Below are 25,633 nucleotides of genomic sequence, written 5' to 3'. Positions count from 1 at the left end.
TTTTATAATTTCAGCTCTTTGATTGCTAAGATGCTGGCCGCAGTTGCTTCCACAAAGCAGATGGAGAGAGAGGAGAAGGCAGCCTCGGAGATTCCATGATGGTTTATTTGCAGGGAGTTTGCAAAGGGTTCCAATGGCAGCTCTTCTGGCCAGAATGGGCCAGGGTGGCTACTTATATAGGATTAGGAGGGATTGAAAACTGACAAATTGTAAGGGTTAGGGAAAACTAGCCTGTAGGGTCACAGAGAGATGAGCTAGGCCAGAGCACCTAAGTGAAGACTCCAGGCTTAGCTATTCTGACTCAGCATTTCCGTATCTCTAGGCTTACATCCTCCACGGGGCCTTAGCCATCTCAGTGTCCGCTACAGGTGATGGTGCAGTTTAAAGCAATTAATGAGTAACTATAACTCTAATATTTATCCAGAGTTATGGTATGAAGTACTGAATGATCCCTTCAGGGATGACTCAAGATTGAACACAACAGTTGCTCTGCACCTATAAAGGGTAGAGCTTCTGCTTGTTGCTGTGTGCTGGCCCTTGACTGTTGCTCAATATCCACGAGGTTTGTCCTGTATTTAGAGCATTGCCAGTTGTCCTTTGGACATTGCCGGATGCTCGTAGTTAGAACTTCCCTTAAACCACTCCAATTACAAATGCGGTAATAGTGGTTGTTTGAACAACTCTTAAAAGTTACTTTTTCTTGGGAGGCTAAACTTATTTGAAATATCTGGTGTTCAAATACTGTTCATATTGTGAAAGGTGTAAGAGGGCTTACCCTGAACCTTTGACATCTCGGAGCAAGCCCACCCTTATGATCAGGAGGTCTGGAGCACCTGGCACACATGGAGAGGATGAGAGAGCAAGCTTCATACAACCTTCTCAAAGAAATCTTGGGGGTGGGGGTCTTTGTCCTGCCTGTAGCTGCCTCATGGGACGGTACAGAGAAGATGCAGCCAGACTTGACTCAGCAGTGCACAATGGAAGGACAACAGGATGAATACAAGCTGGAAATGGGAAATTCCAGCTTGATAGAGAAAGAAACTTTCTGCTGTGGGGAGGGTGGTCAAACACTAGAATGAGAGGTGAGAGAGGTTGTAACATCTCAATGCTTGGAGAGTCTATGCAGCCTGAGCCAAGCAGCCAGATAGACTGGAGAGCTCCAGAGGCACCTTCAACCATATGCTATTCTGTGATACGATTGTCCTAGTCCAGTACACCTTCCTAAAAATCAACCAACTGGAAAAAAAATTACCCCACAGGTTATCTCCTAGTATTGTAGCTGCCATACACTGAGCCTATTAAACTTAGAGACATTAACTCCTCTAGACTAGGATCCAGGTCAGTAGTCTTTCAGGTGAGTTTGAGCTTCTGAGCTCTTCATCTTTTTCCTGCTTCCTAATAACTTGTATGGTTTGACCTTTAAGTAAGCAAAGTGGATGGACTGAATTGGCAGTGCTTATTCAGCTAGCTTGGCTCCCCTCCCATTTCTTCTTTATCTGAGCCATCTACATTTTGTATTGCATGAGGGTGGTGTTTTATGAACCAAATCCAAGGCAGACTGTAGGTCAGGGTTGAATGGATGGGTGTATAAAATCACTGAGTGTTTCTGCCAACTTGTTTTTTCTCTCAATGCACTCGGACATTTATGCAAGGTTACCTGAAATATGAGTCTTGTGGTTTTTTAAACAGTGTTTTAAACAGGTTTTTTTTTTAAATTTTGGGATCGAGTAATTTGAATATTACTGTGGAGAATTTTTCGTAGTGATTATATTTTTACTTACAAACAGTGCAGCTCTCACCTTTAAGGGGACATACTAACTTCAGCTTTCCACATGACAGATAAAGCTGATGATATTAGATTTTATTTCTTGGAAAACAAGTTTACTTAAATGTCAACTAAGACCTTTTTTTTTTTAAAACTCTATGAGCTTTAGGACAGTTAATTTGTAGAATATTGGAATTATGTAGTAAGAAGGCATTTATAGTATTTAGGCGAAGAATTATGTGTGAAAAATCCCCCAGACTTCTAAAAGTATGGAAAATACATGACTTTTTGCACTAATAGGGAAATATTTTTTTCTTTTATTTGTCACTTTATATTGATAGAAAACTTTAATAAAAATTCTTTAGTCCTTCATTTTATAGTACTTTGTTCTGTCTAGCCCCTTCTATCAGGAATGATTCTGTTATTGTTCCCCCAGTCCAGCCTGAAGGAAGAGTTTATAACCTTTTTCCATGCTCACTGAACATTTTATCAGGAATTTCATTTTAGATGACAGATCAGGCTGTCAGGCTTGGGATCTTAAGGCAGAAGGCTATTGAGCTTATATTCGTTAGTGATGGATTTCACCAACAGCACCATGAGTGAGAGGTCTGGACTGACCATCACTACAGACAGCCCTAAGGCTTGGATAGAAACACAATTGGTGCTCATGTTCTCTCCCTCTCACTTTTTCAGCAAACAGAGTCTTTTTCGAAAGTTCACAATGCAGGGTTTTCACCCTCTTAATCAGTATTTGGTTTGGCTGGATTTGGTTTAGGTTTTTTTGTAGTCATAAACCTGTTCAGCATTGACATGTTGTTTTATCATACTTGATTTGTGCCTTTTTTTTGATAGAAGTTTTGTGGATAACCTTCAGGATCTTGTGATTATTCATGTAATTAAAATCCTCTCAAGTTTTTTGACACCTAATACTACTCACTTTCAGTTTCATTTGCACCCCTTTTCAAAGCAGATACAAAACCTGTCTGTGTTTTGAAGTATTGCACGATGTGAGACTGCTATCTCGGGTCACAGCTCTGCATATGCAGTGATGCAAGATGCATTGCCATTATCACTCAGGAATGAGATATTGTGGTTAGATGAAAACACAGTCTAATAAAAACATGTGTTTAATCTTTTGTCCTAGTCTGGAAAACACACTGAATGTTACTCATTGTAAGATGAAGTATTGCAATGGTAGGCAGAGAAACATCCTGTATGTTACTCCATGTGTGGATTTTGGGTTCCCGATCTCAAAATGTTTACAGTAGAACTGTAAATCGTGTAAAGAAAAAAAAACAAAACAGAGATGGTTAGAGGTCTGGAATGGCCACTGTGAAAGAGATTATCCTTCTGTATGCTTTAATCTGAAAGGTGGTGGTTAACATATATGTATCATAGTCAGGTGAATATGGAACAGTAGTGCTGCTCAGTGTCTCCACTCTCACAAGATCTGTATTATAAGAACTAAAGAAAACTTGCAGTTGGGATCTGAAAAATTGACAAAAGGTCAATTTATTTTTCCTGTAGGGTTATGTTCAGCTTTCAGCTCTGCTCCATGGCATCCTCAGTTTACTTGAATTAAAAAATAGACTGGACAAATTAATGGACCAAAAATCCATTGAGAGCTGTCATGTGTATAAACTCTGCTTCTGGCTCAAAGTCCTTGAACTGTGAATTCCTGGAGGCTAAGGAAAATGTTCAGTATACCTGTCATGTAGGGCTGCTTCTGTTTTTGAGTGTTTTAGATATGTTGCTAGGGTAGGTAGACCTTCTATTTGAACTGAGTCACATTCTGCTTTATATACTAAAAATTAATGCATGGGAACCTTTCTGTATTGCACTATTTTAGTTACTAGCTGCAGAAATTTGTCTTAAAACTCCCATTTTTATTTGAGGAACCAGTTAAATTTTTTATGACTTAAACAGATTGACTTGTTTTCTGAAGCAAGTGGCTTCTTAGAGAAATTAGCTAGTTAAAAATATACAGCTTTGAGTTATGAGGTTAATTTTCAGTCTGTGCTGTTTATTTGGCTGGCTGTGGAGTTAAAAATTAACACTAATTTGGGGAATTCACAAAGAAGTTTGAATTTTCTTTAAGAATTAATATTTAGCCATTGTTTATGATCAAGTTTCAGAGTTGTCAATGTTTAATGTAGCCCATTTTTGCAGCATTTTTATTACATCAAAACATCACTCAGTCATTATAATTAGACAATTTTCCCACTTAGGGAAAAATATTTGGAAGGTGGTTTGGGATGAGTAAAGAGATAATTGTGCTCGTTTTTAAATTAGAGATTTAACTGGCATCATCATTTTCAGAATCCATCTTACTTCTGTCACACCCCTTTCCTCCGAAAGTTCATAGCACTTACTGCCTTTCTCCTACATTTTAATTTAAGCATTGCAACTAAAGTAGTTAATCTTCTAGATTGGTGACTGGTTCTGCTGTGAATACGATTAAACAAATTCAATTCTTTATCTTTTGTTGTTCATCCTACCCTACTTTTATCAGTAACTGATAAATCTCACCTCCCATTCTTTAAGCATTTTTCCTATTCTCATAGTCTTGCAGTGCCCACACCTTGGACACATTTCATTTTGTTTATTTCGTTCTTTTCTCAAAGTCAGATTGTAATTTTGTAATATTCATATATGTGTGCATGGGTGTGATAAATAAAATATGTCCATATATATACATGTGTGTGTGACAATCTCAAAGACTTTGTGACCTTGTAAGTGTTCATACTGTATTGTGTGATTTAAAAAAGAAGGAATGTGCCTGGTCCCAAGGGTTCTGTGACAGTTGATTGTGAGCAGCAGAAGAGGGAGCAGGAGAACAGCCTGGGGAAGCTGGAAGGGCTACTTTTGTCTGTAATTGCTGGCTGGAGTGCAGCCCTGCAGCATTCCGTCACTCCCACCCCACTTCTGTGTCACCACGTGGAGACCTATGGAAGAGGAGGGGCTGTAGCACCACGATGCAAACGTGTGAAAGGCAGATGCTGCAAAAAGACAGATTACTTCTAACGTGAGACTTCACAAGTCTAGTACCAAAGTGTGTCCTTTATGACCTTTAACTAGCAAGTTATAGGGAGAAATCATTACCTTACCATAGTTTCTTTGAATTTTATGAAAAATTTTAAATGGGTTGTTACAGAAAGGAATCACCATCAATGTTTACCCAAGGAGATTAATGTCTACATTTAAAAATTAATTTATTTTTGCTGTAGAAGCAATATTAATGCAAAATCTCACTTCTTCCACACTTCATGTTTGTCAGGCTGATTAGGAGCAAATTGCTAATTTATTGTTCCTGCTAATGTAAATGTCAAGGCAAAGAGAAGGCATTTAAGGAAAAATATATATTGAAGTAAATCTGGGATGCATGTTTTTCAGAGTAAGATTTATTGATCTTGTGACCAGAATTTTACTGTGATATTATCACTGTTCTGTCAAACAGCTGAGGTACATCTCTTAATCTCATCTAAATAAATATTGGCATAGGAATGTGGCAGTTGCTGACCGTACCTTTATTGACCAGCTGTATTCTGATGAGTAAGGTACTGAGCTATTGTGTGTTGCACAATAGAGTTTGTAAATGAATATTGAATATCTGTGAATGGTTTCTGGCTGGCAGAGGTTTCCACATTATGCACCTGAACTCTGATCATTTATCAAGAAATTTGCCTGGTTTGGCCTCAGTCATGTATTCTTTATGCATTCCTTGTGTTAATGTCTTCCTGAAGAGTTTGTATTGCAGGGTGATAATTAGATTTTAGAATGTCAGTCTTCCACTGACAGTCTTGGCTTTCCAAAGCAAAACAATTTAAATCTTAATATTCTACTTTTTACTTTCTGTTTTTACCTGTAGTCATTTACTCATTGTAGTAAATGTTTAGATTCACAATATTTTTTTTTAATGGTTTTATAGGCAAGCTTAAAAATCATTGCTTTGCTAAGGTAGATTCATTAGCCATATGTATACAAAAAGATTATGCCTACCATGACACAATCTTAGTTTACCCACTGCAACTTTCTAATTACAATTATAATAGAGCATCATCTGCAAGACTCAGCTGAAATTTGGTATTTTTTTTCCTTTCCTCTCAGATTTCTCTTTTGAGTCCCCTGTTTATATTACAAGGTTCAGTTTCTGCCCATTGGATGTTTTGATCAAGTATTTCTTTACTAATCCTATGGGTACAGGAAGCAAAGTTGTGCCCTACAACTCTTTTTCTTTCTATTTGATATACTGGGTTCCTTTCAAACTCCTGACTACCAAATTAGATAATAACCTGTTCAAACATTATGATGCTAAATATAGTGACTGACAGTTTACATTCTACAGTTTAACTGGGAGCCCCAAATTGATCCCTGTGGCAGATACTTAAACACTGTTCGGTGGGTGACGTTGCTTTTAATTTTCTGTTGTTGTCATGTTGTTTGATATGAAGTTTAGCAATAATTAAGGTCTTTACAAAGGAAAAACAGATTTCTTTCAGTTACCTATTGGAGTAAAGTGCAATATTTCTCCTTAGTGCATATTTCATTTGTTTGGCTAAATCAGAATGGATGTGTATGAGGGCTGATAGCTCCTTTCACTGCTGCAGAGAGCCAGGGATTATTCTGTAAACAATCCATTTCTGACTGTATATTCTCAAGTTCTACATTTGCTTGCCCTGTGTCAAGTTCTGGAGCAGGATTTAAATTCCCTCCACGTAGCTATCTTTAGGGCTCACATCTGGATGGCACTGCAGGAGCATATTGCTGAAAGCAAACAGACCAGCAGTTCTGATGGTAACAATGGAGCCTGAGAAAATACTGCATGCATGTATAAGGTTCCATTAAAAATCAGGGAGTGAGAGGGATGTCTAATGCAGTCCATTTAATGCAGAACTCTCCAGAGAGTGAAGTGGGGATTATGCCTGCTCCTGTGCTTTTTAAAGACTAGTATAGAGGATGCTTGTTGGGCGAATGGCATCTCCATAACAGACGCTCTGATACTCATGAATACATTTCTAATTATATCTTAATGATCTCAGCCACAAATAGGAAAACAAAAATCTTTGTCTCCCTGAGTGGTTACCTTAGTGGCTGCAGGATTGGCAAGGTTTAGATTTTCCATCTCCTCTCACTAATCCCAGGGGGCTTCATTGTGAGAAATGAGACTTGTTTATGATGGTGAATTAGATTGCTGTAAAAGGTTATTTCAACAGACAGTTGGGAAATCATAATAGAATAATTTAGTAAAAATGGGAGCTAAAGTATGCTTAATGAAACATGATTAGATTTAATTTTCTTGCTATTTCAATCATTAAAGGTACATTATGCTTTCTCAGACCTCATTTGGGCTCTTTGCCATGGACCCACTCTTAGTAACAGACTGAAACTTGCATGTTCCATTAGGATATGAAAATGGCTAATGATACTCTAGTCTCCTCTCCCTGGCTTTTGTAAAATTTCTGTTACCAGCTTTTCAGATATATTTTAGCTGTTTTCCTCTTTGATCCTTTTATTCCCTCACATCTATTGTACACATTTTTCAGTATGAATAACTGTTCAGGGAGTATAGATTGAATGGAGTGAAGTAAAAGACTAATATAGCTACCTAATAATTGTGAGGTGGCTTATTATGAGTAATTAAAAATGTTAATTTAGTTATTGCTAAGATTCTGTGTTCTAACAAAGTTCATATTTTAATTTCTTCAAATAAAATATGTTTCTTTGCTGTCTTAATCCAGTGGTACCATTCTTTGGGTTTTTGTGGGCTTTTTCTGGTTTGGTTTTGGGCGGGATTTTTAGTTGGGTTTTGGTTTCCTTTTTAGTATTTTTCTTTATTCTTTCTTTTTACAGTGCAATGACACGTTGTGTGCCACCACATATGGGCTAAAATTTCTGTCTAGCCTCTAGTGTTATTAAATTCAGTTCTCAATGATATTTTATGACTCTCTCTTGACATCAAAATGCTACTTTGATCTAAAAATATCCAACTCCTTTTCAGGCTATCAATTCATATGAGAATAAAGCTGCTCTTTGCTGGTAGACAGCTTGGGTAGAGCAGCAGAACCTCGCTGATCAGCTCAGTGGGTAAGAGCACTGAGGTTGTGGGGCTGAACCCTATATGGGCCATTCACTTCAGAGTTGGACTCAATGATCCTTGTGGGTCCTTTTCGCCCTGAAGATTCTGTGATTGTGTGATCACGGCCCATTTCTTTTCAGGATTCCAGTCTGTTGTTTGGGAAAGCAAATATAGGGGTTATTTCAGGGTTTCATTATGTTATTCCAAATTGGATGTTTCACTGAGAAAGGCTTCTTTTGTTCAGGGTGAATTTTCTGCCCCCAGTTGCATGGGAGGTAGAGGAGAAAGGCAGATCTCAGGGTAGCCAGTGGCATGTCAATCTGGAATTCTTTAGGGGAAGGGCCTATGTGCAGATCCAGGTTCAAAATCACCCTAGAGGAAACAGCTGACTCAGGGTTTCTGAAGCTCAAAATAAATATTTTGACTACTAAGCAAGATGTTTTACTAAGATCTTTCACCATCTCCTACTGACATTGCTTCAGTTTGTATATATTAAATTTTCCTTGTCACAGAGCCTACTGATGATCTGGACTTTCACTAAAAGTGAGGAGAAATTAAAGAACTGAAGTCCTCTACATTTCTTGCAAGATGGCAAACTACTGTGAGGTACAGGTGGTGTGATAACCTAGTGAGTGTGTCAGTGCACACTGGGAATGTTTGTTTCAAGTCTTAAATACTTAAAGAAATTGAAAGTCTAGCTTCATTCTCAAACAGCATAGAGTCTCAAGTCATCAATTTTTCAGCATTACTAGAATAGTTTTATTTGAATTTCATATGTCATATTTGAAATACTTTATAAGAAAATGTGTGTGTAAGTATGTTCATGTGTCTGTATATACATATTTAATGGATCCTGTCCTCCTTAAAAACAATAGATATAAGTTCTCATATAATCATTTACTGCCTGTTTACCATTGAAATGAAGGTATATGAAGGACAAAAAGCCCTCATTCTTTAGGGGGTTGAAGGCACTTTGTTACACTCTGAAGGCACTGGAATCTCCTGTGTTTCCAGGCAATAATTGCCTTAACAGTGAGGAAAATCAGGAAGATTTGAGTTGAACCTATGCCCTACATATTGATGTCTGAAATATATCTCTGTCATTAAATGGAATCTATTTTCATAAGCTATAGCAATTTTCAAACCTGTATTCTTAAAGTTGACTTCTTGGATCAGTATGATTTAAATAGAAATGACTTGGGGAAAGAGGTGGGGTGAGACCATGTAGAAAACTATAATAAATTATTTGAAGATTACCCTGGAAAGACGTGCAAAAAGAAAAATGTGGTTCAATATATTCTTAATAATTGTAATAACAAAATGCAGTGTAACTTCCTCTGTCTTTGAGAAAGATGTAGAACTTGCTTAGGAGAGCCTCTTACTTTGTTGAACTTAGCAATTTCTGATTTTGTCTTTGAACCATCTGTTAATCTCTGATGAAAATGGAATAAATTAAATATGATATCATATTTAATAGCAAGAGGTATACTTTTTTCAAGTCATGGCATCTGATACTGTTTCTCAAATGCTTATGAGAAGCAGAATTGGTTTCCTTTCCTCGTGTTCTTCTAGGTGTGAGTTAAGCTTTTAAATTGTAAGTTGTGCCATTGCTCTTCTTTGCAATGTAAGAATTGAGTTTAGAACAGGTGAGACTAAGAGTTTTCAGAAGTGGTACTTGGTTTGTGCAAGTGCACAGAGTGCTTCAGGGAGTATCAGTAGGGTATCAAGTGACCCTGTAGTTCTGAGTGACTGTAAATTTTACAAACTGTCTACTGCCTGATGCTATTGAGACTGTCGCTATGGGAGCAAGGCTCAGGGTAGTACAAAATTCATTTTGCTATATTCTTGTTCATATACTCAGTGGAGCAATTACTATTTTTTGTATTTTTTTCTCAGTTTAATATTCTGAGTGGTAAGAACTAAATCAAAGAACCATAGAATAGTTTGGGTTGGAAGGAATCTTTGACTACCATCTAGTTCAAAGCCCCCTGCCCTGGGCAGGGATGTCATTCACTGGACCAGTTTGCTCAAAGCCCTGTCCAGCCAGGCCTGGAACAGTTAAAGGGATGGGGCTTCTATAACTTTTCTAGGTAGCCTATGCCAGTGTCTTAGAATCCTTGTTGCAAATAATTTCTTCCTTACATGTAATCTAGGTATATTCTCTTTTACTTAGATCCCATCTTAAATTCACAATAATAATAATCTATTAGCACATTAAAAAATATTATAAAACTCATATTTTAAGTGTATTTTGAGTTATAATAATTACTACTATTGCTATTCTTGTTAGCTGTCATTTCTTTCTCCATTTTACTTCTTTCTCATCAGTTCTCTTTCAGATGCTGTTCTGTGGCCTAGCATCATCAGTCTGTTGCTGGCTAGGGGAACAGTTGTCTTTCAATATCAGTGAATTCCAGTGGCTGGAAGATATTCATTCCTGTGACTGACATTGCATTTATGATGTAGTATTTTATAGAGCTAAAATGGGGCTGTCACTTCATAAATCTGTTTCTGAAATGTATGTACCTGAAATATGACCTACAAAAGTGACCTTTGCGTTCACTTTTTCTAGGGTCACATGTAGAGATAAAATAAGAATTAAATGCAAAGCAGGAAGAAAACAAATAAAAGAATCAAAATCACAATGTAATGAAAAAATTCTATTTCTGTCCCGACCAACATTACCAAGATACATATGCTGTCTTTGGTTCTGGTGCCACAGGCATAGCTAATATAAAAGCAAACTCTGTAGAGTCTGGAAACTGCAGCAATATCCTGGAAAAATTTAAGCAAAGTATTGTCATTCAACCTTGAAATTCTCTCTTTCTAGTCTCTAGATTCATTTACTTGTTCTTTTTAATTTTTCATCTTGACTACATCCTGTTCCTTCTGGTAAACAGTAATAAAGCAAAATTATGTTAATAATGCAGAGAATTTAATTAGGGAATGGGCTTGGTGGCTTGTTTGTTGGACACCAAGTTAAGCTCATCAGTGGTTTGTATGTCTGTGGGAGACTTTTGGATAACAGTAAATTTCCTTCCTGTTGTGTCTACAAGAGTGTTTCTAGTATTTACATTGAATAAGAAACTGTACTTCCTTTTGTTGTCTTTTTTTATTATTATTGTTTGTTCCAGTTGAGAAATTCTCGGGCTGTGAATACAAACTGCTCCTTCCAAATGTACCCAAACATGGCTCTTAATACCAGATTTGTTTCCTTTTTCCTCTGAAAGCGATGAAGCTTTTGATGGCTATATAAACACTGTCTTTTTTTAGGCCTGGATTATAAAAATACCTATGTTTGTAAACTGACATTAAGAAGGTAGCAAATGCTTCAACTCTTATTTGGCTTAAATATTTGTATCAAATCCACTCAGGAGAGTTTTAATCACTGTGGTGCCCACACAGAGTTGGGACTACTCTGAATTCTAACCTTGCTCCACTATCATAGTTCAGTTTTGTTCAGACCACTGACCTCAGCTCCTTTTGTTCTTAGAATTCATAGTCACAGCCTGGCATAAGAAGAAAATATATTCATCTTCAAGTTCTTGAATAAATGCCAAGATAACACTGTGATGCATAGGGTATGAAAGTGTGTTTGTGTAATACACATACTGTTTATCAGGAACATTAACTTGAGATAGAATTGAGAACGAAGATTATATACCACTAATTTATGGAAGAAGAAACTTTATAGAGATAGTTTGCCCATAAGCTCCATTCCTCTAGTTTACAAAGATACTGTAACATACTAAAAATGTTTTTTGTTTTCTGGGTTTGTAAGTGTTTAATAATGTGATTATGGTAAAGATTTGTTCGTGTCCATGGTCCTTAATTAACTGATGAAAAAAAACCAAACCGACAAACCCAACATATATGTTAGTGTACTATGCATTCTAATTTTTTTCAGTGTTTTGTCATCTGGAAACAAAAATGCTAAAATGGAGGAGATACCCAATTCTGTAATCTTCTGTAATGTCAGAAGGAAGGGACAAGACTAGTGATTTGAAAGTTGTTGAAATTTAAGTATTGAATCAATCATGAATTGTCTCCGCCTGACCATGGATATGAATCACAGAAAAATCATGCCAAGTAAAATCTCCCTATAATATTTCTTTAGAGTACACATGAATTTCACTACTTAGCAAACTTATTGTTTTAGATAATATTTATTGAGTATAGCACCACAAAAAACCACTGTAGTCATTAATAGACTTTATTAAATATTTTTTTTACACCTAATAAACATAGTGTTTTGCAATGTAGAGTTTTCATTTGCAGCAATCAGTTCATAATTTCTCTTGCCTTGACTGCATAGCGTCCTAGTAGGAATATAGTTTGCTTAAAGCATAATTGCTTGTCTGCCTAAGCCCAGGACAGAAACATGAAAGAAATGTCCTCTTTCTCATGGGATAATAATGCTGGCTGTATTACTTTCCAGCATTTCTGCCAGTCTGTTCACTGAGGAATATTGATAGTTCTCCCTTGTTTCCTGCAATGTGGTTTGGTGCCTTGGTATCAACTAACAGATGCAGCTGCTCTAGGAGTACCTCGAGTGGGGAGAGGCTGGAAGATGGGTTTCCTAGGACATCCGTGCACAGTAGGATATGCTCTTTGAGCTGAGTAGATTGATAGCTGGTAGAGCCTGGTTGTTGAGTATGCTTGTTTTCTCAATGAGTGTCACTTGAAATGTGCAAAATCTATATGAGCCGGTGTCTACAAATGAGATGTATAGACTGACTTTAAAAAAAAAAGATATAAAATATAAAGAGAATTTCCTGATGTCTTTCAGACTAGTAATCAGCTACTTAAATAATCCTTAAAATAAGTAATAATGGAAATTGAGGAATGCTGTATTTGAAAGTGCCAAATGTAATCAGACTATACCATGACTCTAGGAATAGAAGATTCAGCAGATGTTTCCTTTTGATTTAACAGCCCTTCATTGTTTTCAAGTTTAATGTAACTTGAATAAACTAGTTATCAACTTTCTCAGTTGTAATTAAAAATTGAGTAAATGTGATTGTATGGGAAAAAACCCAATGACTTTCAAATGAAATAGTATTTTGAGCGTAGAAGGCATAAAGCAAGGCATAAAGTCAAAAATATCAAATATGTAAATGTGTTTTTCCTGCCCCTTTTGTCAGCTTGAATATATCTCTCAACCCAACTAATTTGTGGTAGAGAAAAGCATCCTTTCCTCATTCAGACAGGTTCAATTTCCCTGTATTTTGTCAGCCCATGGCTTCTCATTCAACATCTTTTTCACCAACACCGCTGATTTTAAGGAAGTCTGCAAGCACAAAGAATAAAACATTCAATTTGAGATTAAGAGGGACAATGGATATTTTTTCTATCTCTTTTACTTCCTTAAAAGCATAGCTTTTCCTCTGTTGTTTTTGGTTTTTTTTTTTGGTCAGGATTTTTTTTTCAGTTATGGAAAAAGTCAGGAAAGGCTCTTCAGTCCTGATATTGCACACCTCAGTAGGCAGCAGAAACTGAGTCAGTATCAGTTTTTGCTTTTAAATACTTCTTTAGCAACTAGTTAGCTATGGATATGGGAGCAGGTTCTGAGGGAGAAGAGACAGAGACCCATTTCTTAACAACTGATGATGGATTAATGAACAGAATATAGGAGACTTCTTTCCTTGTGGTGGCAAAGTGTTTTTTGCATCAAAGCAAAATGCATGCAGAAAAAAGATGTCCACTGATTGTTATCTGTTGTTCTGAGTTCTTGAAGAAGTAGCTTTAATGAATGCTGGAAATTCAAGTCTGATAAGTGAATATTTTGGTATGGTAATTTTTGGCATAATGTTTGATTGCAGCTCCCAAGCGAGTTTGCAGTTCAAATGCTTCACTGCTGCTTGAGACTCTCCATAGTGTCTCCAGATTTATGAGTCTAAATATGAAGTTACTGCTGTGTACAGTTTCATTGCTTCAGAGCATACCGGCAGGAATTCTTCCAGAATACTGGAATTCTCCAGAGTGAGATATCTGTATAGATTTTTTTCCCATACTGTCTGTTCAGTTGAATGAAAATTTTTCTTTTTAGGAAACCTCGGTGTTAATCATAATGAATAGCTTTAATCCTCAGAAAGCTAATTTGTTTGGCTACTTTTTTCTAGGTAATGGGGAAGTTTGTTTTTATATGAAATTGCTTCTGAGTGTCCTCTCTGTGAAGAAGTCTGACTCTGCTTGAGAGAGGAGCCTACTCAGACTCCCTCTGTTGAAAGTAAAGAAAATTTTCCATGAGAGTTGAGTTCTTTCATTAAGGTTTTAAGGTGCAAAAGGATAAGCTTTGAAGCTTCATTGCTGCTAGAAATTTAGGTGCAATTTTGTAGGAAGAGGAAATGTTACTCTATTTTAAGAGCTGCTGCTGAATTGCTTTGCAATTCATCTGTAACAGTGAATGTAAGATTGTGAAATTTTGCATTGCCTGCTGCAGTGGGTATTAGAACAAAATGTAAGACTAATTCTACTGTTTTCTGTTGGTTGATGCTTGACATTCTAGGATTTTATTAATGATTTCCTTTCTCCTTAGTTAATCCTTCAAAATCACTACTTTTCCTCTATAATCAATTGACTTTGCCTAAGCACATATTGACTAAGAATGCAGATGCTCTTTATTTTTCAATATTACAGCAGGAATTTCTGTGTAAGTTGCAAGACTTAAAATCTTTGTATGTGAACTGAATATGTCACCATTGTGATACATCTGAAAAGTATGATCATTCTAGAAATTGGTTGTCAGATTAGTGGCTCCTTTTTGTGTAACCATACCCAGAGGGAAAAATTTCAAAATATTAGTTCTGGTAGAACTGTGCTTTTGAAAAAGTCTGATTTTTGAAAAGCAGAGTAGCAAGAGAGATGTGACTGTTCTTACTTCTGATTTAGATAATTAATAAGGACAATAGGATTACCTTAATGTTAGAAACCCATATTTATATGCTTTCAGTTTGTGCATAACTGGTCTTATGAATCAAAACCACAAAAATGTTAGAGATTAAATTAACCAAAATTTCTGATTCTCTGTTTCATAAAGTAATAGCAAATCAAAATAAGCTAGATTGAAGGCAATCTTAAACTATGTTCCTGTAAATAGGTCCTTGTTAGCATCAATGTTTTGGTTTATTTCATCTCAATTATACTGTGACAAAGAATCATCAGATAAGAATGGCATACTTTAATAACTTTAATTTGAATATGGTTAATTTCTATGATTTTCTTCTTTCAATGGATTTAGTGTATGAAAAATTAAGCCTCTAGATTCTTATGTCCCCTTACTTACCTAACTTATGTTCATAGATCACATATAAGCTTGAGAAAGAGAGTGTAAAGTTTAATCACTCTGACGATATTGAATGGGCAGGAGTACTGTGGTATGTAGTGTAAGATTTAGTTACAGCACATCTGTAAACGTAGCATTTAGGGCTTTCTCTTCTGGGTTCTTAGATGCATAAGTAGCAGACATGTATGTGAAGTCTCCCAAATTGCAAACCTCTTGTCGCAAGTACAATCTCTTTTGTTATCTAAAATGTAATTAAAATACTGTAGTTTGCCTAGTACTGTTCTAAGTTCTAATCCCCTTAGAGAAAGAGAAAAGGCAGCTTTAGCCATAGTATATTGCCAAGATTCCTACTCCCTCTTTGCTAATTCACACCCTTTTCCCTAACTGGTTTAAATAAATACTTCAAATGATTTCTTTTGTGAAAGTACAACCCTTCAAAATTAGAATGAAAAGTTTAATGCCCTAAATACAGTTCAGTCCTATTAGAAAAGCTTGATTTATCTTCTTTGGTTTCTTTTTTTTTTAATATTAGTATTTCCTTGTTATGCCCTTGGTATTTCATAGCTGTCCTTTTTAAGCACTGAAGCAATTATTTTTAAGAAGGCTGATTCTTCAGGGTCCAGTGCTTTCCTGCCTTTCATTCACCGAAGCTGTACATTTTAATGAAGTTGTTTCATCTGTGTTGCCAAACACTAGAATTTTACTGCTTCAATTCTAATTATCTCTGCTGGCAAATGCTATGTTTTATTAAAGCTGTCAAGTGCACTGTTCATTAAATGTCCGCAGTCAGTGGTGCTGTGCACACAAATTAGATCGGCTTTACTCCTTGATAGATTATGAAGTTAAATATTTTTATATAAACCTCTAAAATTGAGTCTAACAGCAATTAGTGATGGCTTAGATAAGTAAAGCATACCTGTATCTTCTTGGAACTGAATATCTTGTCAAAACCCATCATGGAACATACATTAAATCACTAGTAGTACAGCTGAGTATACCATTTATATGATTATTTAATTCATTAAGATACCTTTTCCTTCCTCAAGATATCTACATTGCATCTTGAATTCTAATTTGTGTGTATTTAGGGTAAGATAAGTTTTGTTATTTATGCTTTGAAATAAGTAGAAGACATCAGTGCTGGCTGTTCAGCAGAGGGTTGCAAAGCGCAACTGATGTCCATTAAAAGCAAAAATAGCTTCACTGAAGTGTTACTAACCTGGTCAATGTGAAAGATTATCATAAACAACTAACAACTTCTTTTCTAACTGCATATCTGAAAGGGGAATTTTACCAGAAGGTGTTTACTTCAAATAGATGAAGCAGCAATAGAAATATTGTATCTACAAAGAAAATTTGAGTCAGATCTCATTTTGACATCTGGGGATATTTTTTGCTTTTGTTAATTTTATGGTTTTAGTGCATGTATCACTATCCTCAGTAATGGAAATAGTAATTCTTGCTATTTAATGTATTGTTTTCTAGGCGTTCTTTAGGAGAATTAATAAGATATTGTGATGATAGACTACCAGATAAACACATTCTCTTTTGAACGTAATGGTTTTTTTATGTTTCAGATATCTGTAGGAAAATAAATTCAAATTTGCTCTTAGTACCATGGCTTTATGGTGTCTGTTTCCTGTATTGGTTACCTTACCTTTGAGGAATCTGGTGTTCATACTTTCCAACTTTGCTTTTGAATTTATCAGGCTGTATTTCAAACCTTCAGAGGAACAGATATTTATTGTGTTCTTTATAGAAATCATAAATAACATCTCAAAATGCTATATAAAGTAAATAGAATTTACAAGATCTTGGATATGTATATTTTTAAGGTTTGGGTAAGAAACTAAAGTCCTTCAAAAGGCTGTGAGGCACTCTTCCTTTTCTCTTCTTATGATCTATTTTAGAGCACTTTATTGTGAATAGGAAATTCATATAACGTGATGTTGAATAGAAGTCTGTGTATGTTTATGTATTTATTTTTCTGTTAATGTATTATACTTTTATATATATATATTTCATGGTATTTGTAGGAAATGCATTTTATTTTATCAGTGCAGAAACAGAAAGTATTCCTTGACTGTATTCAAGAGCTGAAGTGATTTTTGCCATCTGAAATGCTTAACTTCAGACAAATTTCATCATGTTCAACTTTAAATTTTTTTCAATTGTCAGACAGGAGATGGACCCTAATAAATGGTGTATTCTGTGGCAGTGAAGTAGTTGAGCAGTTCCAATATACTGAGAGATTTGGTGGGAAAGGGATGCATGGAAGTTACCTAAGTGCATGTGAGAAACCTACGATGCATGAAACATGACAATTTTTTCTTAGTTGCTATTTTCACTTTGGATGTATGTATCTATTTGGCTTTGAGTCTGAAAATTGGACAAAATATTTCCTGGACCTTCTGGGGAGATTTGAAAAGTACTCAGGCCTATATTTACATCTAAACTCAGATTTGTCAAGGCTTTTCCTATTTTGGCTCCTTGGAAGTTATCTGAGTTATTACTGTCCCTCGTGTGTATATAAATGCATATTGGTTGCATTGCCTTATCCACCCTTTTCAGCCTGAGTGTGCAAGTGTAGTGAATATAACAGAAGAAAATGAATTTGTTTAAAAACCTTGGAGCCTTCCTCTTCTCAGTGTAGTCTCAACAATTGTGAAAAATCACTGAAGCAATCTTGAAACATAAGACATTAAAAAAGTGGTGCAATTTAGTACAGTCATAGGTCTTTAATGTGTCTGTGAAATTGTGAATGTGTACAAAGAAAAACAACAAATAGACTTATGGTGGGGTTATCAGCCTGAGACTGAAAAGAGTAACAATAATGCCATTAATAAAAGAAATATACAAAGGAAATATTTCTGGTTCTGAATATATAGAGATGAGGCTGATAAAGTTCTATGCCATTTTAAAAAGTCCTAACACTTCAGACCTAGATAAGAATTGGTTTAGTTTAAAAGAACATAGAAATTTTGGTCTAACATTGTAGAACAGGGTCCCTGAAATGGAGGTTATCTACTAAGATATTTAGCTGGTTTTATGGTATTTAAATGTTGAATTTTAACAGATTGAGAAAGTACTGCTTTTGTATTACCACATTTTTTAAGATAATAGTCTTCTAACCTCGCAAAAGGAATACTAGGTTTTTATAATTTTTTTTTACTGTTTTGTTTTTGCAGAGATACCAAGACAGTATACTTGGGAATACAATGCAAACTGTAATTGTCTTACTGAATAATATTGTTGCTAACAAAAGTTTGAACATGATGCCACTCTTTCAAGAAGGTATGTTGTCTTTATTTTCCTTTATTCTCAGATGTTTCTCAGTGTGTAGTATCTGGCACTGTGTGAAACTAACTTCTATCCATTTGGATTTTGCAGTGGTTGTTAGATAATCACATTGTAGCTGATGTCCTCCTCATTACTTCCTCTTCCTTCCTTACCGATTTGATTACAAATTTAACTTTTAGAAGGTTGTTCTTCCAGGAAAATGTGCTTACAAAAGAATTACTAACTGAAAATTACATTATGCCTGTGAAGAATGGCTTGGGAAGGAAGTAGTGAACTAGAGTACTGACCACAACAGTGCAGAGTGTAGACAGATTTCTGCAAATTCTTCCTTTTCTCACTAGTTAAACCTGTGAAAGGATAAGTTGTACAATGTTTGTGCACACTTTTAAGAAATAGCTTCTGTTCCAGTCCAGTGACTTAGACTAATGGGGTGGAACCCAAGCTGACTATAGAGTCTTAGTTTACAAACCATTGCATGTCTTCAAGAAATGCTTGCCACCTAAGTTGGATAATAAAGCACTGGCACAAGTTGTCTGTAGAGTGGTTGGATGCCCCATCCTTGAGAGCGTGCAAGGTCAGGTTGGACGGGACTTGTAGCAACCTAATCTAGCTGAAGATGTCCCTGCTCATTACAAGAGGTTTGGACTAGATGACATTTAAAGGTCCTTCCCAACCCAAACTGTTCTATGATTCCATGATTCGTTTCACTATGTTTTATTATTTGGGCTCCTTTTATTTAGAAATTGGTTCTGAAGAAAAGGTTTCTGCTATTGGAAATCTATATAAATTACAAACTCATTTAGAGACATGCATTTTGATAGCATTTCTTCTGTTTATCATGAATGGGTGAGTGACATCTAGCAATACAGGTCTATGCTACCATTTGTACTATTTGTTGCTACACATACCAGCATATGAATCCATCAAGGTAGGTAGTAGGAATCACGTCCTCATTTTCATAATTAGCATAGTAGTTTAAACACTGACCCAGAAAGTAAGAGAGATGAATTCCTGAACCTGTCTAGTCTTAAGGCATTGAATGGGCAATGCCATAATTCAGGACACAAACTGGAACTTGACCTTGTTGCTAAATAACATGTTCCTCTCCTCTGTTGGAAACAGATCCATTCCGAAGTCAGTGGTGTATTAGTGGAGAGTAGAGCCAGGGGAGAAAAAAAAAAAAAAAAAAAAGGAGAAAAAATGGAATAGTATGACTAATTTGGAAAGGGCTGGTTCATAGGGTTCTGATTCTTTGGTTATTTCTCACCAAACTGCCTATCAAACTTAAAACTGCTTGGAGTTTCTTGGGATTTAGATGAATGTGCTGCTTTTACTATCTTTAGGCACATCTGCTCTCTGTCAGGCAAAATCCTAAGTTGGCATTGACCTGAGCTGCAGCAGGGTGACTTGTTAAAACTGCATAATATGAAGAAGTTTGTTCAAGTCCCACAAGCACTGTAACCACGTAATTGGCATGCCTTGCTTCAAGTAATACACCTCTGCCTTTCTGTGTGGCAAATTAGGTGCAAAACTGTTTAACAGCATGGCAGAAATGCCTCCATTCCCTAAATCTCTCTTCTTTATTGTCCTACAGAGCAAACTCCTGTGTCCTTTTTATGCTGCTGGTAGTATGTCTGTGCTCTTTTACTTCTCATCTGCTCCAAAAATAAAACACATCTCTTCAGTCATGCTAGTTTCCAAATTAAGGAAGCAGGATAGAAATATTATTAAAGTCTTTTTCTTGTGCTATGTCCTAATGACTCCAGTAATATTTTCAGACTAATACTGATTAGATAATACTAACTTGGGCTCACTGAACTTCAGCAACCACACTAGAGAAAGCAGCACAGCAGCCAAAAATAATTTATCTCAAGTCGAATGTCCCCATCTTCTCTCATCCCTTTTCCCCACTGGCTAATCTTCAGAGTACTGGAAACCTGGATTTTGGCCAGTGCTTTATTGATTTAGGGCCTAATTGTCAAGTAAAGAACTTCTAAAGTTTATTTTGCCAAGGATGTTATGAGAGTATTGATCTTGTAATTGCAGACTGTTAGATTTTCTTTGAATTGAAAGGGGAGAGAAGTTATTCTGTGCAAACTGGAGGGCTTTCTGTCCTCTACATTACCATCTGTAAATATATAGTGTTCACATCAGGAGAATGCCTTAAATAAAACTTCTGCTGCCATATCTTTGGCATTTAACTTCTCGTTTTTGAATGACTTCTGTGGATGGAGAAGAATGCAATCTAGTAAAGTGAAAACTGAGCTTCATCTTGAGGAAAAATATCCTGGAGTCCAAGTAGAAAAGTTGAACATGAGTCAGTAGTGTGCATTTGCAGCCATCAAGGCAAAAGAGGTCTGTGATGAGAAAGAAAAACTGAAAGACTGAGGAAAGTGATTATTCTCCTCCATTCATTGTAGTGTCTAGTTTTGTGCTCCAAACTATAGGAAAGACATTTGCAAGCAGGAACAAGTCCAGAGAAGGGCAACCAAGATATTTAGGAGAGTGGCCCACATGATGTGTGTATTTTCAGACTCTGCCTGTACTATTATATGAATGTATTCCTTCCCAAGTGCAGAGCTCAGTTTTTGCCTTTGTTAAACTTTAAAAGGTTTCTGGCAGCCTTTTTTTTTTGAGCTCTTCAGCTTCTTGAGTTCTGTCTGAATCCATCAATCCTTCATCACATCAGCTGCTTTCTTCACTTCAATGTCATCTGTAAACTTGCTGAACATGCATGTTAATACATCCTATTAACACTGTGTCTGTACTGTTAATGAAGGTATTCAACATTCATGAGCTATTCTCCTGTGTTAAAAAAAAAAGGCTGAAGACAGAGTATTATGGTCAATTTCATAATTTCATTAATTTCCCTTATTTCCCCTTTACAGTGTGATAATTAATTCATGTATATATGGAGCTTCAGAAATTAAAAACCATAGATACTTGCTGAACATTAGAAGGAACTCAGGTTAGATGGTCAGTCCTGTTGAGATTTTTGTATCTAAGAGTCAAGGCATTAGCAATGAAGATTACTTTCCCATTTTGTGCATGCTTTTCAGCTGCCTAGAAGCTGTATTTTTGCATTTAGAAACCCACGTCACTGTTTCTTTTTGTGCCTGTTAGCCTTCAGAACTCTCACTTGCTCAAAGGAGTTGTATGAGATGATAGATTTTTTTTTTTTAAAGGGCTGTAGCTTACATTTTGAACTTTCCCCTTTCTCAAGGAAATCTTGCAAGATGGCACTTTCTACATTACTGCTTCTGTGATTTCCTGTTATTACAAATGATATGATTGTGTATTTCAGTAACTTTCACAGAAGGTGAATTGCTTGGTATTAATTTCTTTCTTCACTGAACTGTGTCCTTTTGTGTTAAAATACATCAGACATGTACTGATAACCACTTAAAATGTTTAAAGGTGAAATGGAGAATAACATATGCAACTGAAGTCACAGAGGGAATTTAAAATGGCCTGTACTTGTGTTATCAGCTATTAAACATTTGTTCTGTTAACATTAATGACAATTTTTACTTAATAATCAGAGGGGAATACTATGATTCAGTTTAATTACTGAGACTGGAATTCAATAAGGAAAGTAGGTTTAATATAGGGTCCCTTGTGAATAGTTAAGGAAAGAGATTCAAAAGCCAAGACAATTGTGGTCATTTTCAGGAAGGTCTTCTACGAGAGTGACAGTTACCCTCTCTTCCTCTGTCTTGGCTTCTGGCTGCCAATTTTTCTTTCTTCCCTTTCCCCATCTTTTGATATTGGGCAATTTTAAGTTCACTTGGGAGAGCACAGAGGTCCAAATATGTATTCAATCTATAATAATCAGTATCTGATAACAGAGACCCAAGTTAATGCCATAATTTAGAGAAAGACAAAAGCCTTATCAATTTAATATTCTTCACTAGTGTACAGCAAATAGAATAGTGCTATACATGACATGTACAAAATATAGATATGTACTGATACATTACGTACTGTAAAGATATATAAATTAATATTTCTCTGCAGCATTTTCAGTTTTCACGTCCCATTTTCTTTCTGGGATGCCTGCAGTCTCTCTTTTGGGTTTGTAACCACTGAGTTTAATGGTGTGTTGGTCAATGCCTTAGGAAGATACCTATGAAATGATCCCACAGGCTCAGTCAGTGCATGCGAACAACTCACACTGGAGGGTGTGCTTATAGTTGAGTGACATAGGACAAAGCAGCACCAAGGTTCCAGAAATAGGGGCAGGGAATCATCAGTGAGGAGGATGGTGACTTAACTGGCACAGAGGTAGGCAGAGATAAAGGATGCAGATCTGTATGAAGACAAGTATTTTTAGTTCTACTCGTCAGGAAAAAACCAGCCATACACTACTTTGTGCCTGTCATATTAAAATGGTTGACATTTGTTGACTCCAAAATGAAAACCCTGTTCTAGATGCTAAGATTATGAATTCCTAAGCAGGTGTTGTAGGAGTACAATGGTTGATCATCTGTTTCTATAGACAGGCACTAGAGCAGTCTACTGAAAAGACACTGTCTCTCTTAGATGTGTGTCTAGTGAAAAGCACTGACATACTGACAAATTTATACATAAGGCAAACCATGAAGTCGGGGTTGGCTGCTTGATAAGTGAGTGGTGTGAGTGTGCAAGGCTGCTTCATTATGTAGATGTAATGATTAATAAATAGCCAAGTATACCACAGCACTTAATGTAGTGAAATTCTTGTACTCAAGTACAATTAACAGATGTATAAACTTTTTTTTTTGCTCTTGGTTCAGTCTCTTTGTTGCTTTTCTTTCTTTAATTGTGATTTTTTGGGGGGGTGGTTTGGTTTGTTTTTTACATAGTTTGTACAGATTAAAACCAGAAAAATTTGAATCACTTTCTAGTTAGCAGTGCTTTCCATCTCTGAGTATGGTTTGTCCATGGGTAGTGTTCAAAGGCAAGAAATGTCTTCATTCTAACTGTTGCATCACTTTGTTTATAGGAAGAGTATGGTATCTCATGTTAGATTGTAGAGGAATGTCTTTCAAAGACTTTAATTGCTTTGCAAAGATCTTCATTCTGAAGAAATTAACAAAACATCTTGTTAGAAAATAGATCTTATAGGCTGCAGTGGATAACTTCTGATAGTCTGTCTGCAGCTAGTTATTCCTGATAATGCATCCAATTTATTATGTTTATATAAAAAGATATTTTCAGCATGTTTCAAAAGTAATTCCAAGTTTCCACTGTTATTCAAGGTTTATCTAGTAAGCTGTTTTCAGCCCAGTATTACTTACTAGTGAGTTTACATTTTTAGCTTTTCTGAATCCCATTATACTCCATAAATCAGTCACCAATTTTTTTATGATGGTTGTGTAAGGAGATGATTATATATAAAATTCAATACAGTCATGTTGAATTGAATTGCCTTTCCCAGACTGTACTGCTGTGATCTTATGTTTGGCTACTATACTAAAGTAACTACCACTGAGTATAAGCAGAGATGTTTATCTGAATGTCAAAAACAAGTTTCCATTATATGATAGAGAAAATCCTAAATTATATGTCTTAATGATGTTGAATCTCAAAAACTAAAGTAAAAAGGGTATTATGGGGTTTGGTGCAATAAAAATAGTCTTTGAGTTGTGTGAAAATGTTACCACTATTAGTAGTACATGGTACTTTAAGCAGTTTGTGTAAAACCTGAAGTTCCTAAGGACCTTTGGTGGAAGTGTAGAATGTCAGCTACAGCAGTCATAATATTCAATATCATACTAAGAAAGCATGCTAGGTGCTTAAAGCAGGGACAGTTATTAAAAAGAACAGATCTGCAATAAATTTTGTAGTCAGATGATCATAACTCATTTGTACCTCATGAAAGAAAGATCAACTTTCATGCTGAAGTATCCTTATTCATCTTGTGGTCTGCTGCTTTGACTTTTAGTCAAATGTCAAGGGATTAATTAGATTTCAGATGTGTGTTGTATTGTTAGTCTGTTAAATACCTCATATCCAAAAAATGACACTCAAGAGACCAACATCCAATTTCAACATTTTTCTTGAAAAATAAAGGAAAAAATTGTATTTTAAATGCACAAATCTTTACAAAGTAATAGTGATTACAACCATAATGATGGCTATGAATTTTGAGCTCTCTAGATAGACCCCAAACTTTTCTAACTTACCTAAACCTTAGGAGGATATTCTTCTACCTTTCATTTCCTCAGGGACAATTTGATTTCAGCTTCAGTCTCCAAAAGACATTTGATCATGGTGCCCATAGCACACTTTTAAAGGACAGTTTGTAGCTTCTTAGCCAGCTCTTGTCACATGCTCCATCACCAGTGCTCATGAAATTAGACAATAGACTGCAGTAAGCTGATAACCCAGATCTTCCTCCCTGCTGCATCCTCCTATGCAGTAGTCTGAACTACAGTGCAACACTGAGAAGGCATTGATGATTCATTACATATGATTTGGATTTTAGGGGTAAAATTTGTAAAAAAAGATTTTGGAGTAGCTGGCTTCAAAGCTGCAGCATTTTCTTCCAAGGTGGGAGAATGTAACTATCTCTTAAGATGTTGATCAAGAAGAAGAACATGAATTAGTCATACAGAAGAAGTCTGCTTCCAAGGAAAAGGCAGTACTTGAAAAATTCTATAGAATACTTAAAATATTCTATAGTTGCCTAAAGTAATATGCCCTTTAAAAAAAAAAAGGCAACAACAAATGAAACCCACATACTTAGTCTGTGAAAAAATCAGATACACATTCAGACTGGTTCAGAAGTTATTTACTCATTCCTTACTAGCCTCTATTTTTTCCTAGGATTCTCCTACAGAAGTTTTACAGGATACATTATAGAGCTATTGTAGATACCCAGTTTGTGGTAATTGGGAGTGGGGCTGTGGCTGAGCCTCATCCCCAGTGGGCTGCAGCTGTGTAGGTCAGGTGAGCAGCATTGCAAGCAATGAGCCATGGAGTGCCCAGGTGCACTGACCAACCACCAAAGGGTACAGAGGGCACACAGGTGCAATGCATGAAAGATAATGGTATGAAAGGTTCCCATGAAGAACAAGAAGGGCAGACACTTGCAGCCTTCTGAAGTGGTGTTACTCTGTATGGGCAGATGCTTGCAGCCTTCTGATGTGGTAGGGTGTTACTCTGTTTGGGTGAATGCTTAAAGCCTTCTGAAATTGTATGGTGATGCTCTCTGTATCATGGC

General features: G+C 36.1%; 1 protein-coding gene across 1 annotated transcript in view; it reads left to right on the top strand.

The window, feature by feature from the left end:
* ULK4 (unc-51 like kinase 4) overlaps positions 1 to 25,633 on the top strand; it is a gene marked incomplete at its 5' end in the record, with an annotated part of 208,993 nt that overhangs the window by 103,132 nt on the left and 80,228 nt on the right. Inside the window, one exon of the mRNA XM_084202800.1 lies at positions 18,315 to 18,420. Coding sequence (XP_084058926.1) covers positions 18,315 to 18,420 — 106 coding nt within the window. The remainder of the gene's footprint in view (positions 1 to 18,314; positions 18,421 to 25,633) is intronic.

This window comes from Fringilla coelebs (assembly GCF_963513975.1).
Source record: "Fringilla coelebs genome assembly, chromosome: 1".
Classification (NCBI taxonomy): domain Eukaryota; kingdom Metazoa; phylum Chordata; class Aves; order Passeriformes; family Fringillidae; genus Fringilla; species Fringilla coelebs.
The sequence above is the reverse complement of the archived record's forward strand: the minus strand, read 5'-3'. Positions and strand labels throughout refer to the sequence as shown.